Source organism: Rhinatrema bivittatum, chromosome 9 (genome assembly GCF_901001135.1).
Source record: "Rhinatrema bivittatum chromosome 9, aRhiBiv1.1, whole genome shotgun sequence".
NCBI lineage: Eukaryota > Metazoa > Chordata > Amphibia > Gymnophiona > Rhinatrematidae > Rhinatrema > Rhinatrema bivittatum.
This window is the reverse complement of record NC_042623.1, coordinates 187068892-187086654: the sequence shown is the minus strand read 5'-3', so window position 1 is coordinate 187086654 and position 17763 is coordinate 187068892. Positions and strand designations below refer to the sequence as shown.

The following is a 17763-nucleotide window of genomic DNA, read 5'->3' as shown; positions in this document are numbered from 1 at the left end:
AAAACCTTCTCCATTACGGGTACCTCCCCAATATCCTCTTCAGTAAACACCAAAGCAAAGAAATCATTTAATCTTTCCGCAATGGCCTTATCTTCTCTAAGTGCCCCTTTAACCCCTCGATCATCTAACGGTCCAACTGACTCCCTCACAGGCTTTCTGCTTTGGATATATTTTAAAAAGTTTTTACTGTGAGTATTTGCCTCTACAGCCAACTTCTTTTCAAATTCTCTCTTAGCCTGTCTTATCAATGTCTTACATTTAACTTGCCAATGATTATGCTTTATCCTATTTTCTTCTGTTGGATCCTTCTTCCAATTTTTGAATGAAGATCTTTTGGCTAAAATAGCTTCTTTCACCTCCCCTTTTAACCATGCCGGTAATCGTTTTGCCTTCTTTCCACCTTTCTTAATGTGTGGAATACATCTGGACTGTGCTTCTAGAATGGTATTTTTTAACTATGACCACGCCTCTTTGACTTTTTTTACTTTTGTATCTGCTCCTTTCAGTTTTTTTCTAACAATTTTTCTCATTTTATCAAAGTTTCCCTTTTGAACGTTTAGCACGAGAGCCTTGGATTTGCACACTGTTCCTTTTCCAGTCATTAAATCAAATTTGATCATATTATGATCACTATTGCCAAGCGGCCCCACCACCGTTACCTCTCTCACCAAGTCCTGTGCTCCACTGAGAATTAGATCTAAAATTGCTCCCTCTCTCGTCGGTTCCTGAACCAATTGCTCCATAAAGCTATCATTTATTCCATCCAGGAACGTTATCTCTCTAGCGTGACCCGATGATACATTTACCCAGTCTATATTGGGGTAATTGAAGTCTCCCATTATTACTGCACTACCAATTCGGTTAGCTTCCCTAATTTCTCTTAGCATTTCACTGTCCATCTCACCATCTTGACCAGGTGGACGGTAGTATACCCCTATCACTGTAGTCTTCCCTGACACACAAGGGATTTCTACCCATAAAGATTCAATTTTGTATTTAGTCTCATGCAGGATGTTTATCCTGTTGGACTCTATGCCATCCCGGACATAAAGCGCCACACCTCCTCCCAAGTGCTCCTCTCTGTCATTGCGATATAATTTGTACCCCGGTATAGCACTGTCCCATTGGTTATTCTCTTTCCAACATGTCTCTGAGATGCCAATTAAGTCTATGTCATTTACTGCTATACATTCTAATTCTCCCATCTTACTTCTTAGACTTCTGGCATTAGCATACAAACATTTCAAAGTTTGTTTTTTGTTTGTATTTTTATTCTGCTTTTTAATTGATAGGGATAAGTTAGAATTTTTTAGCTCAGGTGAGTTTTTAGTTACAGGCACTTGGACTTCTTTTCTAATTATTGGAACCTCACTGTCGGGATGCCCTAATTCTAATGCATCATTAGTATCCTTTAAAGATACCTCTCTCCGAACCATGCGCTGCTGAGCGACTGTCGGCTTTCCCCTTTGTTCTAGTTTAAAAGCTGCTCTATCTCCTTTTTAAAGGTTAGCGCCAGCAGTCTGGTTCCACCCTGGTTAAGGTGGAGCCCATCCCTTCGGAAGAGACTCCCCCTTCCCCAAAAGGTTCCCCAGTTCCTAACAAAACTGAATCCCTCTTCCTTGCACCATCGTCTCATCCACGCATTGAGACTCCGGAGCTCTGCCTGCCTCTGGTGACCTGCGCGTGGAACAGGGAGCATTTCAGAGAATGCTACCCTGGAGGTTCTGGATTTAATCTTTCTACCTAAGAGCCTAAATTTGGCTTCCAGAACCTCCCTCCCACATTTTCCTATGTCGTTGGTGCCCACGTGTACCACGACAGCCGACTCCTCCCCAGCACTGTCTAAAATCCTATCTAGGTGACGCGTGAGGTCTGCCACCTTCGCACCAGGTAGGCATGTTACCAGGCGATCCTCACGCCCACCAGCCACCCAGCTATCTACATTCCTAATAATCTAATCACCAACTATGACGGCCGACCTAACCCTTCCCTCCTGGGCAGTAGGCCTTGGGGAGATATCCTCAGTGCGAAAGGACAATGTATCACCTAGAGAGCAGGTCCTTGCCTCAGGATCCTTTCCTGCTACACCTGGTTGGTGCTCTCCCATTATGAGCACCTGGTTGGTGCTCTCCCATTATGAGACCTTCTTCCTCCAAGGCAGCACCAGGGCTGCCAGTCTGAAGTTGGGACTTGACTACTATGTCCCTGAAGGTCTCATCTATATACCTCTCTGTCTGCCTCAGCTCCTCCAGGTCTGCCACTCTAGCCTCCAGAGATCGGACTCGTTCTCTGAGACCCAGGAGCTCTTTGCATCGCATGCACATGTACAACTTCTCACCGGTGGGTAAAAAATCATACATGTGACACTCGATGCAAAAGACTGGGAAGCCCCCCTCTTGCTGCTGGACTGCTGCCTTCATCTCAATTTTGATCAGTTCCTAGTTAGGTTTTAGGTTGCTATGGGAGTAGGAATGTGTCTAACTTCCTTTAAATGTATTAGTGAATTCACTATGTGTCTGGTGGTGGCCTACCGGGGTCTGATCGAATTCTCAAAGTTTTTGTTGATTGATTTTTTTGTTTGTTTGTTTTTTTTTGTGAAAGTGGCACCTGCCTATAAATTAAGGGATGAGCTAGGGGTGGGTGGGTTGGGAAATACAAACAGTCTAACTTCAGTTAGTCAGCCTGAGTGACTCACTGCTCCCTTGATTAACAAATGTTGGTCCCTATTCAAACCCAATCACACTACCTCAACACCTTTCCAAGGTGAGTAACTGAGCTGAACTATTCAACTTTTTTACTTTGGTATATACTGCTCCTAGCTTATTTCTAGCTTCTGGGAACTTTTTTGTGGTTTTTTTTTTTTCAATACAGTGCACTCAGTTAGTATTAAATACAAACACTCAGCTCTTTAAAAGTCTGCAGAACACTCAGTTCTGCAGACTTTTAAAAATAAACACACTACCTACTGCTACCTTATTGACTGACTAAAAATACAGTCTAACTTGTTTATTCACTGCCTACCTACTGCTACCTTATTGACTGACTATTTAAAAATGCAAAACAGTCTAACTTGTTTATTCACTGCCTTTCTGACTATTAAAGGCACAAACACACTAAATAATATTCCCAAATAGTTAACTTTGCCCCAATACTTTTAAAAAAGTCAATGTCCCAAGCAAAAACTTACTGATTCCTTTCAGCCACCAGCAAGGTGATCCTCTCCTCTCAGTGTTTCCACGCGTCATCCAGAATCGTTCAAGTCCAAAGGCATAAGAGAAGAAAGTAAATTTCATTTTGGTCAACAAACGCCCTACAGCTCAGGTCCGGGTATCCTAGGGAGCCCCAGTGACACGCGTGTATTACTATAACATAAAAAGCAGCAGGCGCCAAAGAATTCACTTTTGAGGAATCATTCAGCTGCGTAAAGCGTCCCAGTATACTGCACTACAAACTGTGGTTTTTATTCAGCCCAGTCCAAAAGTGGCCCTTTCTCCCCATTCCAGATGACAAAATCCCCCATGAGCACAGAGGTGGGTGAAGCCATGGACACCAAATCAAACAAGGATGATCTCGCCCGCATTAAACTGAGCCTGCCCCTTGCCCCAAAGAAGGAGACATTCAGAACTGGCCCCCTTTATGCACATTAAAATTCACCTGGGCTTCAATTGGCATTCAGAACAAGCAGGTGCGGGTTGTTTAGTTTAAGTGAAAGAAAAGTCTATTGAATTCAACCTTCTTCAAAGTGCTACTAAAAGTGTGCAGTGCTGTACAGATATGCACAAGACAGGCCCTGCTGTGCATTTGTATTTTTGTATTTATTTACAGTGATGAATCGCCCATACCAAAGCCCAGAGCAGTGTACAACATAACACAAGCAATTAAAAGATCTCCAACATAATCTCACAGCCCCTTCCCTCCCAAAAAAAGACAGCAGCAAATGAACAAAGGCCACGAATTTCAATAGCCAAATCATGAAGGCAATGCCAAGCCAAAAAGATGGATTTTTCAGTAGTAGCCTGAAAGTTTCTGTACAGTTCGTCATGTGAAGTTCAAAAGGCAAAGAGTTTCAAAGACAGGGACGGCCACTGGGAGGGCTGACCTCTCTCATCTAAGCCTGTCGAGCCTGGCGCACTGTCGGAGCTTCCACTGAGGAACGCGGTGCACGGGCTGGATTATAAATCCTCAGCAGGGCATCGTTAATCCAGGGACATGAGTCGCACGCTAGCAGTTAATGTGCACAAGCATTGCCACCCTGCACATCATGAACTGGACTGGGAGCCATTCAGTAGTACTGAATGGCTCCCAGTGAGTACTGGAGAGATGCGCGCTCTCACTGATTTTCCTAATATCAGCCAAACTGATGCATTCTGCCACAGCTGTAAAGACCTAAAGGCAGCGGCGGGCAGTCCCCAGATACAGCCACACAGCAATAATCTAAGATTGGGAGCACAACCGCCTGCACAGCTGCACGGAAATCTGTTGCACGCAGTGAGGGCCCTAAACCACAAGACAAGCAATTTGCAAAAACCAGAACCAGATCGACAGCTTTGATTTGATTCTTAAATGTCAGAGCTTGCGATCTAATCAAAGTAGCAATGTTTAGGACAACTGATCGTTTCAGCTAGCCAGATTAAACCCTGTAGAGCTTCCATCAATTGGGCTGTTTTGGTTTTCCAAAAATCCCTTCTGGACGCCAAAATGCAATTGGAGCAAATGCAGGGATCACCTCCTTCCAGTCAGAGTCTCCAGTCATGTAGACCCAGTTATGCCATAAAGTAAACCTGTAGCCCAGGCCCCACCTCATTCTGAGCAGGGCTAATGACAAGCAGGCATTCAGGGATCGAATGGGCAAACTGGGATTCGTACTCTGAAAATGCTAACTGACTGTAACAGGAAACAGCTTTCAGTCAAGGACTTTTTTTTGACATATAAGTAACCATCCCAGGTCCTTGTCATTTGTTTCTGGTCCGTCAGACACCTGCCGCCAGCAACCGCGTCGTATTCCCTCCTGCAGGCCCCCTTAGCAAGCCTGGGAACTTTCAGGGTTTTGTACAGGGGGGGGGAGGAGTTTCACTCGGAATTTCGTGATGCACAGGATCCTGCTAAAAATGATCAAGTAGGCACCAGTACTCCTTACCAACAGGTAGATGCCACCGACACCGCCCTGCCCTTGTAGCCATTCCCTCGACCCTTCGGCTTACCTACCTGCAGGTGAGCAGCATTAGTCTGTGGTGCTATCATATGTAACAGAAAGCACTAACCAATACCACCACCACCGCCATCATTTCCTCCTCTCTTGTCTGGGTGTTCCTCTTCTTGGGTTTTCTTTGGGTAAGGATCATCTTCCGAAAAGGATCCCCACAAGGCACGGCAGAGGTATTTCATTCTATAATGGACTCTATAGTAACGTTGAACACTAATTACTCATCCACTTGAACGCTTTGAGGCCCATGTTCAAAAGCCATTGAGAAGGATAACTCAAAAGTATCCGTCTAAAAAGCATAGTCAGCCACTTATCCATCTAATTTATAGCCAAATAAGTAGTTATTCAGCTACAATTTAGACGAATAAAAAAGGGGTTGTTATTTTTTTGGCGGGGGGCGTTCCAAGGAGGGGCAGAGATATGTGGCTGAACCTAGCTAAATGTCGGGTATATCTGCCCGGGCGAGCCAGAAGTTTACGCTTCAGCGCTGGAAGCACCAGGCGCGGGGCACAGGGTCTCTCGCTCTCGGCACCCATAAATAAAATCTTTTAAAGATAATCCGGTTAAGCAGCGCGCTATCTGGCCACACTAAACCGGATAACAAAAACTTAACTGGCTACCAGTGGCGTAGCCACGGGTGGGCCTGGGTGGGCAGGTGCCCACCCAACTTAGACCCAGGCCCACCCAACTAGCACCGGAACTGCAAGGCTGTCGCGGGATCCCATCCCCGCGACAGCGAACAAGAGAACCCACGCCTCGCGCGCCATCACGGCACACGTGGGGAAGCGCTGCTGCGGCCGTATGGCCAACCGGTCTTCCTGTTCGGGGGGGGGGAGTGGAAGCGCCGCGCGCAGCTTCCGCTTCCTCCCCCCAATGCAGGAAGATCAGCTGCCTCTCCTGCTGCCACCGGCCTCCTGCTATCTTCGGGCGTCGGGCCGTACTGCCCGCCGATCTTCCTGCTTGGGGGGGGGGGGAGGAAGCGGACGTTGTGCGCTGCGCTTCCGCTCCCCCCCCCCAGACAGGAAGTTCGGCGGGCAGTACGGCCCGACGCCCGAAGATAGCAGGAGGCCGGTGGCAGCAGGAGAGGCAGCTGATCTTCCTGCTCTGGGGGAGAAAGCGGAAGCTGTGCACGTGCTTGAATGTGTATGTGTGGATGAGAATGGGAGTGTGTGTGGGTGAAAACTGGAGCCTGGGTGTGTATGTGGGTGAGAATGGAAGCTTGAATATGTGGGTGAATGGGAGCTCGAATGTGTGTATGTGTGGTTGAGAATGGGAGCCTGGGTTTGTGGGTGGGTGAGGAATGGGAGCTTGAATGTGTGTATATATGGGTGAGAATGAGAGCCTGGGTTTGTGTGGGTGGGTGAGAATGGAAGCTTGAATATGTGGATAAGAATGGGTGCTTGAATGTGTGTATGTGTGGGTGAGAATAGTACCTTAAATGTGTATATGTATGGATGAGAATGGGAGCTTGAATATGTGTGGGTGAGACTGGGAGCATGGGTTTGTGGGTGAGAATGGGAGTCTGGGTTTATGTGTGTGGGTGAGAATGGGTGCCTGGATGTGCGTCTGTGTGTGCATAAGAATATAAGCCTGGGGAGGGGTGAGAAAGTGAGAACTTGAATGTGAGCTTGTGGGGGGTGGGGGGGGGAGAGCATATGAGAGTGACAGCTTGAGTGTGTGAGAGGGAGTCTGTGAGAGAAAGCGTGTATGTGTGTGTGTGTGTGTGTGGAAGGGAAGAAGACAGTAATAGAAGAAAGACACTGAAAAGGAATTAGGAAATGAGCTATAAGGGAAAAAATGGGAAAAAGAGACCAGGACCAACTGATTAGAAAAATACAAAGATCAGACAACAAAGGTAAAAATATATATCTATATTTTGAGATGTTAGCAATTTAAATATAAGCAACACAACCGCTCTCTCAAAATTTATGGACAGGTAGGAGCCGTGTATAAAATCGTAATAATAAGAAGGCTAAAGTACCACAAATCACCGTGAATTATGTTTGTATCATTAAGTAAACCTCATACTTAGGCGTAGATGTGAATGCTATGCTGCATAATTTGGCATTATTTATCAGTAAAAAAACAACTAGTAAACCTGCATGCCTACAGCCCACCCATGTTAACCTTGTGCCCACCCAAAAAATCAATTCTGGCTACGCCACTGCCGGCTACAATCATAGATGGATAACGTTAGGTTGGTCATAGTCAGCGGGACGTTTATCCCGCTGAATATAATGGGGCAAGTTATCCGGTTAACTTTATTGCCGGATGACTTGTCCACTAACCGGCTTACTGAATATGGACCCCTTTAATATTATTTACATTCTTAGCAATCCACAGTAAGAACTTACAGCTCATCAATAAAAATTAAAAGGTGAATTTTCAAAGCTGGACGCGGGCCGAAATCGGGAGGTGGGCTGCCCACATAAGCGTACAAGTGCCGAGGCGCAAATATCTCCCGTCAGACAAAAAAAAAGGGGGCGGAACGTGGGTGGAGATGGGTGTTCTGGGGCGGGGCCAAGAGATGTGCGTGCAAATAGCCACGCGCGTGGGATCGCGCCCAGGTATATTTGAATGAAAAGTTACTTCTGCTATGGAGGAAGTGTAAGCCTAAATAAAAAATATTTCCAGGCATCTATGACGTGTTTGGGGGGGGGGGGAGGGGGGGTCGGGTTTAACTGGAGGCGCACTACAGGCTAAGGAACCAAGGGGATTTGGAGGACCTAAGCTCTAGACTGGGCAAACTGGTGTTCGGCTGGATGTGCATCTGTTATAAAATATCCTTACTTGCAGTCTGGTCACGCACATGTACGCATGCCTAGGCTATTTTATAAAATGCATGTATATGTGCGTGCATGTTATAAAATTGCCGCCTACGTGGGTGCGCACCAACATACACGTTGACCCATTTGAAAGTTACCGTCCAATTTATCAAGATACAATGAAGATGTGCCATCACTGACTATCTGTCTGACCCTGGGTGAGTCACATTATTTCCCTGTTCCTAAGTACTAATCCCAGCTCTGGCACCGCCTGTGTTTGATTCTGGAAGAGTCATTTAATTTCCCTGTGCCTCAGGACTAATCCCAGCTCTGGCACTGACTGTGCGTGATCCTGGGAGAGTCATTTTACTTCCTTGTGCCTGAGGACTAATCCCAGTTCTGGCACTGATGGTGCGTGATCCTGGGAGGGTCAATTTACGTCCTTGTGCCTCAGGACTAATCCCAGCTCTGGCACTGACTGTGTGTACTCCTGGGGGAGTATTTTAACTGCCCTGTGCTTTAGGACTAATCCCAGCTCTGGCACGGACTGTGTGTAATCCTGGGGGAGTATTTTAACTTCCCTGTGCCTTATGACTAATCCCAGTTCTGGCACTGACTGTGCGTGATCCTGGGAGAGTCATTTTAAGTCCTTGTGCCTCAGGACTAATCCCAGCTCTGGCACTGACTGTGTGTACTCCTGGGGGAGTATTTTAACTGCCCTGTGCTTTAGGACTAATCCCAGCTCTGGCACGGACTGTGTGTAATCCTGGGGGAGTATTTTAACTTCCCTGTGCCTTATGACTAATCCCAGCTCTGGCACTGACTGTGCGTGATCCTGGGAGAGTCATTTTACTTCCTTGTGCCTGAGGACTAATCCCATTCTGGCACTGATGGTGCGTGATCCTGGGAGGGTCAATTTACCTCAGGACTAATCCCAGCTCTGGCACTGACTGTGCGTGATCCTGGGAGAGTCATTTTACGTCCTTGTGCCTCAGGACTAATCCCAGCTCTGGCACTGACTGTGTGTACTCCTGGGGGAGTATTTTAACTGCCCTGTGCTTTAGGACTAATCCCAGCTCTGACACGGACTGTGTGTAATCCTGAGGGAGTATTTTAACTTCCCTGTGCCTTATGACTAATCCCAGCTCTGGCACGGACTGTGTGTAATCCTGGGGGAGTATTTTAACTTCCCTGTGCCTTAGGACTAATCCCAGCTCTGGCACTGATTGTGTGTAATCCTGGGGGAGTATTTTAACTTCCCTGTGCCTTAGGACTAATCCCAGCTCTGGCACTGACTGTGTGTATTCCTTGGGGAGTATTTTAACTTCCCTGTGCCTCAGGACTAATCCCAGCTCTGGCACTGACTGCGTGATCCTGGGAGAGTCATTTTACTTCCTTGTGCCTGAGGACTAATCCCAGTTCTGGCACTGATGGTGCGTGATCCTGGGAGGGTCAATTTACCTCAGGACTAATCCCAGCTCTGGCACTGACTGTGCGTGATCCTGGGAGAGTCATTTTACGTCCTTGTGCCTCAGGACTAATCCCAGCTCTGGCACTGACTGTGTGTACTCCTGGGGGAGTATTTTAACTGCCCTGTGCTTTAGGACTAATCCCAGCTCTGGCACGGACTGTGTGTAATCCTGGGGGAGTATTTTTAACTTCCCTGTGCCTTATGACTAATCCCAGCTCTGGCACTGACTGTGTGTAATCCTGGGGGAGTATTTTAACTTCCCTGTGCCTTATGACTAATCCCAGCTCTGGCACTGACTGTGCGTGATCCTGGGAGAGTCATTTTACTTCCTTGTGCCTGAGGACTAATCCCAGTTCTGGCACTGATGGTGCGTGATCCTGGGAGGGTCAATTTACCTCAGGACTAATCCCAGCTCTGGCACTGACTGTGCGTGATCCTGGGAGAGTCATTTTACGTCCTTGTGCCTCAGGACTAATCCCAGCTCTGGCACTGACTGTGTGTACTCCTGGGGGAGTATTTTAACTGCCCTGTGCTTTAGGACTAATCCCAGCTCTGGCACGGACTGTGTGTAATCCTGGGGGAGTATTTTTAACTTCCCTGTGCCTTATGACTAATCCCAGCTCTGGCACTGACTGTGTGTAATCCTGGGGGAGTATTTTAACTTCCCTGTGCCTTATGACTAATCCCAGCTCTGGCACTGACTGTGTGTAATCCTGGGGGAGTATTTTAACTTCCCTGTGCCTTATGACTAATCCCAGCTCTGGCACTGATTGTGTGTAATCCTGGGGGAGTATTTTAACTTCCCTGTGCCTTATGACTAATCCCAGCTCTGGCACTGATTGTGTGTAATCCTGGGGGAGTTTTTTAACTTCCCTGTGCTTTAGGACTAATCCCAGCTCTGGCACTGACTGTGTGTATTCCTGGGGGAGTATTTTAACTGCCCTGTGCTTTAGGACTAATCCCAGCTCTGGCACTGACTGTGTGTAATCCTGTGGGAGTATTTTAACTGCCCTGTGCCTTACGACTAATCCCAGCTCTGGCACTGTGTGTGATTCTGGGGGTGTCATTTTATCTCACGACTATTCCCAGCCCTGGCATTGACTCTGTCACGGGAGTCACTTAAGAATATAAGAAGTGCAATGCTGGATGAGACCACGGGTCCATCGAGCCCAGCATCCTACCTCTGGCAAAGAGCAGTTGGGGTTCTCTAGGCCGTATGGTCTTCCTCTGCCATCATATTTCTGTGTTTCTAGGTACCTGGCAGATCCCAAAGATTATATCCATTTCTTGTTGGTCATCCAGAGATAAGAGGAGGCCTTCCCCGAGCCTCCTGGCTAATAGCTGTTTATGGACTTTTCTTCCAGGAACTTGCCCAAACTCTTTTGAAGCTCAGCTAAATTTGGATGTCCCTGCCCACCTCCTCCGGTAACAGATTCCTCAGCTTGATTCTACTCTGAGTGGAAAAAAAATGGTTTTTTTTTTCTCCCGTTTGCTTTAAATCTGCTCTCTGTTAGTTTCACGGAGTATCCCTTGGTTCTTCTACTATTTGAAAGCATAAATAACTGTTTATCTTTCCCACCCCATTATATGATTTTAGAAACTTCCATCACATCCCCTCCCAGTCAGGGCCGGTGCAAGGGTACTGGGCGCGCCCTAGGTGACCCTTGCGCTGCCACCCTCCCCCCCCCCCCCCCCAGGCGACCGCCGAAGTTCGCCTAATGGACGCGCCGGCACCTGCTCCCGGTCTTCTCCAAGCTGGAGAGCCCTCACCTCTTTAGCCTGTCTGCATAAGGGAGCCGTTCCATCCTCTTTATCATTTTGGGTGCCCTTCTCTGTACTTTTTTCTAATTCTGCTAGATCTTTCCTGAGGTGGGGGCGACCAGAACTGCACACAAAGTGCGGTCGCACCGTGGATCAGTGTGGAGGCATTATGAGAGTCTCGCTTTTATTTTCCATTCGTTTCAGCCTGACTCTTCAGAATCTGTTTGCTTTTGTTTTGTTTTTGTTTTGTTTTTTTAAATGCAGATGCATAATGAGCTGAGGATTTCGAGGTATTATTCTCCAGCTTGGCCCCAAGATCCTTTTCCTGGGTGGTGACTCCTAATGCTGGATCCAGCATTGTATACCCCCCCGTAGATGGGATTATTCTTCCTCCGTGTGCGTCGCTTTCCACGTGTCCACATTAAATTGCTCCTGCCATTTCGATGCCAGGTTCCCCCAGTCTGGCAAGGTTCTTACGTAGCGCCTCGCAGTCTCCTTGTGTTTTAACTACTTTGAACATTTTTGTGATCTGATCACCTCCCTCATTGCTCCTTTCTCCAGATCTTTACGGAAGAAATTAAACACCACTGGTCCTCAGTACAGATCCCCGTGTCACTCCTCTATTTACCTCTTTCCAGTGGGAAAACTGCTTTCTTTCCTATTTTTTATTAGTTACCTGTGCAGATTAGAAATTACCTCCGCTCTCACGACTTTTTAGTCTCTTGCAGTGGACTTCATCTAATGCCTTCTCAAAATCCAAATACACTGTGTCGAATGAGACACGTATTCCCTTTCAAAACGTAGATTACGGCACAGCCTTCCTTTACTAAATCCATACTGGCTCTCCCCCATTAAGCCATTTCTATCCATATGCTTAGTAATTTTGTTATCTGGCACAGAGTTTAGCTTCACCAGTCTGTAGTTACCTAGGACACCCTGGGGGCACTTATTGACAACTGGTATTGTATTGGCTTCCCTCCAGTCCTTAGGTCCAGAGGCAGATTGGAATGATAAATTATAGATTACTAGTTGCAGGTCTGCAATTTTGTATTTTTCGAATTCCCTGGAGTGAATACTGTCTCGGGTCCTTGTTCCGATAGATATCTTTAAGGGGAGAATTGTTATTAACGGATTACGCGTTAAAAGTTACTCTCCTGGCATTAGAAACATCATGTGACATGTTAAACACATTAGAACTCCTAAAAGTTAATGCATTTATTGAGCTCAGTAAATTAATATGGAATCAGAACCACTCATATATATATATATATATGAGTGGTTCTAAAGAAGAATATATTTTTATTTTACATAAGGGTATACAATTAAATTCAACTGATAAATTTAATTGATTAGATCAGATAAATTCAGACTAAGTCTGTTTAAATCAAATTAATTCAGATCACGTCGGTTGATAACCAAAAGGAACAGTTACAAAGAGATGATTTACCAAGAGTTAAAATTCTTTGCCAAAGCCTCGGGTGTGCTGTGATCAGAATAGGACAGCAGCAGCCCCGAATATCTTGAACGAAGAACGGTGTACATATACCTTTTTCTGCTGTATTACTTTTAACAATTTACAATTAGCATGTAACTGGCTAACGTAGCAATCCTTTATTCTGGTGAGTTTATTCTGGCGCGTGCATGTTATAAAATTGCGCACGCCAGGTAGCGCGCCCACATTGACACATGCGAGTATGTTTAAAAATCTACCCCATAATTTCTGCCCAGTAGAAAGATTATCAAACATGTGGTACTCAATGCAGAAGATTGAGTAGCTCCATCCCTATACTAAACTGCAGTTTGCATATTTCTGATTTTTCTAACTCAGGGACTGAAAGTTTCTAAGCAGTTAAAACAAAGGTAGTTCAATCTAAACTTAGCAAACACAAGAATTCTATTACCTTCAAGAAAGCAAGGAAATGGTATGCACAGGTATGACTTATGCCTTGCAGGAAAAGAAAGCCCACCCACCGTAACATTTAGGGAGTTTATATATGGGGAAAAAAGCAATGGGGTGGCTGGGTGTTGGGTTAGGATGGGTGGGAATAAAGATTAAGGTTCGAATTCCCAGTGGCAGATTCTATCCAGCCGCAACAGATTCATTGAACAAAAAGAGATAAAACATATATATTTAAACTTAAATCAGTCTGACAGCTAAACACCAGCACAAGTTAAACAAGGAGGAAAGAAAATTATATAGTTTAAACCAGCTTGGCAACTACAGTCTTCCTGTGTCTCAATTCTATATCCCAGTTCTGATACTGACTCTCTGTGAACCTGGGGGAATCACTTTTGTCTCACTACTTCACCCAGTTGTAAATGGGAAAATAATATTAGCAGCATTTTGAAGGCTTCCGGACACTCCAGCACCAGAAAATTCCTTCCAGGCTCTCCAGCCTAGAGGTGACTGCATGCATGTTTCTAACATACTACATTTATAAAACATTTTGGGATCCTGTGCAGATTGTTGCGGTCTCCACCGCTTCCCCCCTAATTGCCGTATTCAGGGCTCACCTTCTATGCCAGGAACGCCGCTCCCGCGGCTCTGCTGGGTCTATGGGGCGTCCGCCATTGCTGGGCCGTCTCTCTGCGGCCCCGCGTGCGCGCAAGGACGCGCGTTATGGACGCACGCTCACCGGAAGTCTGGCTCCGCCTGAGTTAACCATGCCACGCCCCAAGCCTGATTTAACCGGCGTTCATCGGGTTTCTCATTGCCTTGCAACGAGGGTCGCTACTGCTTGTAGTTCTTAGTTGCATCTCTGCTGCACTGCTTCCTGCCATTGACCGCTGCTCGTTCCTGACTCCGCTTCTGCCTCCCGCCTGCCATTGATCTCTGCTCGTTCCTGACTCCGCTTCTGCCTGCCGCCTGCCATTGACCTCTGCTCGTTCCTGACTCCGCTTTTGCCTGCCGCCTGCCACCGACCTCTGCTCGCTCCTGACTTCGCTTCTGCCTGCCGCCAGCCTCTGACCTCAGCGTGTACCCGACTCCGCCTCTGCCTGCAGCCAGCCACCGACTTCAGCTTGTGCCCGACTCTGCTCCTGTTTGCCGCCAGCCTCCGACTCCGGTCTGTTCCCAGGACTGTTTCCATTGGCTGCCAGTTTGACTTGGGTTTCTTCTCCTGCTACTCCCTGCCAAGTCTGAGTCTCTACACGCTGCTGGCTCCGGTCCTGCCTTGTGCCGGTCATACTCCACGAGGTTACACAAACACCATTCCAGTTATCTGTCTGTCCTGCCCTCGCTGGGCCTACCTGCTCCCTGCCACTGGACTCTGTGACTTAACCTTTTCCCAGGCCTTTCCTAGAGACTGAGACCTTACTCCTGAGTCCCAAGGTTCTGGGACCCTACGGGCTCCTCCTGGGGGGTTCCCGGTTCCTGGGTGAAGACCTGTACCTGTGTCTCTTAAGTCCCAAGGTTCTGGGACCCTACGGGCTCCTCCTGGGGGGTTCCCGGTTCCTGGGTGAAGACCTGTACCTGTGTCTCTTAAGTCCCAAGGTTCTAGGACCCTACGGGCTCCTCCTGGGGGGTTCCTGGTTCCCGGGTGAAGACCTGTACCTGTGTCTCTTAAGTCCCAAGGTTCTAGGACCCTACGGGCTCCTCCTGGGGGGTTCCTGGTTCCCGGGTGAAGATCTGTGCCTGAGACTCCGCCTCCCGAGCTACTCTACCCAGGCTGGTTCGGCTCAAGGGTCCACACCGGGACTGCAGCTTCCCAGACTGCAACACAGATACAGGCACTGTATAAATGTAAATTGTCATTACTATATCATCTTTTGTACCATGTTCTAGACAGCTGCCCCGTTCGTAGGAACAGCACATTACATCACGTGTACGCCTGCATATTCTGTGTAGCTCAACTGAAAATTCTGCCTAAAATGTATCAGCCGCTTGCATTTCTAGCATGGTTTTTGAGCTCTGCTTTGCTTTTGCTCATTTTAGTGGTGGACTGCAGATCTCCGGCTCACCTAGAAAATGGATTGATCACGTTCTCCACTGCAAAGAATCTCACCACCTACCAATCAAGCGTGCGGTATTCCTGCCAGCAGCCGTATTATGAGATGGTCCCAAACATTACTGGTAAGCGTGCATCACTAAGGGAACCAGGTGTGCAAGCACGTGCGATACGTGCACGGTACGCAGGGTCACAGACGAAGGAGGGACTGACTTGGGCTCCATCATCATCATCATCATCATGGAAGAGTTCAGTTTGGGCCAATAAAAGGATCCTTTTTTCTTCCAGACCAATATAACTCCTAGAGGGCAAGGCAGAGGCTGCAGGGTGCACAAGCAGTTCTGCGTTTCTAGTCTGAGGAGCTTTATAGTACTATCTGGATTTATGTTTTGGAAATTAGCTTCAGACTCCTAACTGGACTACTCTCCTCCTAATAGCTGGTTAGAAATGCACAATGGTGAATCTTGACTCCAGACTCTCACGCACACTCCCCTGGGTTCAGGTTTCAGTGTCTGCCCTTCAGCATCTGCACTTAACATCCTGAGCAGACCGAAAGCACCAAAGCCTTGCTGTGCTTTTTGCACATGGGTTCACTTTTACATTTTTTTTTCCGGTTCCAGTTCATTATACAAAGTTAAGTTCCGTAGGCAAAGATGTTCTGTTCTGAAGCTTGTTCCTGCTTTTTGCATCATTCTTAAATCTGGCCCTTAATGGGATTAATTTGCAAAGTGCCTGCCGTGACCTGACCAAGTGGCCTGATCCTCGCTGCAGGAGGGACATTGGTTGTTGTTTTGTTTTCGTGGCCCATTCATTGCTTGACTTCCCTGCACTACCAGAGTTGTCAATGAAAGTTAGTTGCGACAGCTGTTGGCCACCTGTCCACTAGGACACTCGCGCATTCGGATCAAGGCACTAAACAGCCAACAGTCAGGAATGATTTTCAGTTACTCTTGGCATGGGCCAGATCTCAAAAGGAAACTGGTGAGTGGAACCCTACATAATCCTAAACCAGTTATCCAGGCCGTCCAGCCCTTCATGCCGTCTGCCAGCAGTCCTGTGAATGGAGCAATTTCAGAGATTAGTGAGCTCCAGAGCTGGCTGTCTTTCCTGCTCAACTTTCCATGTGATTTAGTTTATTATATCCCCTCAGTTCAGTAAGAAGATAAGACACTCTTTGCCACCTTTCTGTAGCATCATCTCTCCACCTCCTACCTGACCAGAATCCTCTCTCTCCACCCTACCCTTACCTACCCAGTACCCTCTCTCTCCATCCATTTACCCGGCACCCTCTCTTCATAACTCCCCCACCCACCTAGCTTCCTCTCTGCCTCCACCACATCTACCCAGCATCCCTTACTTTCTCTCTTGTGGCGTCACGTTTTGGCGCCCAGGGTGACCACTTAGTTTGCCTAATGGAAGAACCAGCCCTGTAAAAAAAAAAAGTCACACACACACTTTATAAGGAAGTGGGTGCATCCTTTTTTTTTCGGACTCCTGCCCTAGGAGCCTTAAGTCTGGATGCAATTTAATGTATACCAGTCTTACAGAGAACACATTGATGCTCGAAGCATGGCACGTCGGGACTTATGGGATTTCTGTTTCTGACATGAAAAAAGAGACAAAGATGTGTGCGGTTTCACCTTTATTTTAATTGCAAAAAAAAAATTAAAAAATTGTAAAAAAAAATAACTGAAAATATATTGGCAGTGTGGCACCGATGATTATTTTAAAAAGCAAGGAAGGTCCCACGGGCCAGTAGTGTGCAGTATGAGTCCTTTTTATTGTATTGATTTTATGCAACAATAGTGATTTTTGTGACTCTGGCATTGTTCTATAGAAACATAGAACATGACAGCAGATAAAGATCATTCACCCCATCCAACCTGCCCACCTACATGTCCTGCTCAGGTTCATACCCTCAGAGGTCCTCTGTGCTTGTCTCTTGAATCCTGATACCGTCCAAAAGAAGGAGGTTCCATGAGGCCGCTACCCCTTCTGTAAAACAATATTTCCTGAGATTATTCCCTAGTCTGCCCCCTTTCACACACATCCCCATGGCATGACAGTACCAGGAAAACCCCAGAGATAACCTTGCGAATACTCTCTGCAGTGTGTTATGAGCGGGCATTGAGTTGTATCTTGAATTCATTTGAAAAAAAGGCTTTTAAAGACATCTTAATTTCTCTGTAGATTGCTAACCTGTATGCGTATATCTGGCCTTTCAGGCACATACACCTGTGAAGCAGGAGGAAACTGGACGAGCCCAGAACTAGGAACCAAAACACCAACATGCCAGCCAGGTACGCCAGAGAAGTAAGCAATAACTCAAGCATGACCATTAATACGCACTTCTGTCTAAACTGTACACTAAAGTCTTCCGTCAAAAACTATATAAGATTATCAGATTTGGTAAAAAAAAAAAAGTGCCTCATTTGATTTGGGACAATCATTCTCTATTGGTTTTGAAAGGGATGCAGATGGTGGTAATTTTCTAAAAAAAAAAACAAAACAGGAAAAAGAGAAGTAGGTAGGGGCCAGCGACAGCCCTCCACCTTCCTCTCCAGCTGCAATGGGGAAAGGGGCGTGAGCCCCAGAAGGTTCCAGATCGATGACCTG

General features: G+C 46.8%; 1 protein-coding gene across 4 annotated transcripts in view; it reads left to right on the top strand.

The window, feature by feature from the left end:
* MASP1 (mannan binding lectin serine peptidase 1) overlaps positions 1 to 17763 on the top strand; it is a 139374-nt gene that overhangs the window by 65214 nt on the left and 56397 nt on the right. For 3 of the 4 annotated variants that reach the window (XM_029615771.1, XM_029615772.1, XM_029615770.1), the window contains exons 9-10: positions 15135 to 15272; positions 17373 to 17447. In XM_029615771.1, coding sequence (XP_029471631.1) covers positions 15135 to 15272; positions 17373 to 17447 — 213 coding nt within the window. Of the gene's footprint in view, positions 1 to 15134; positions 15273 to 17372; positions 17461 to 17763 lie in introns of all 4 variants that reach the window. The other variant, XM_029615773.1, reaches the window with a different exon arrangement.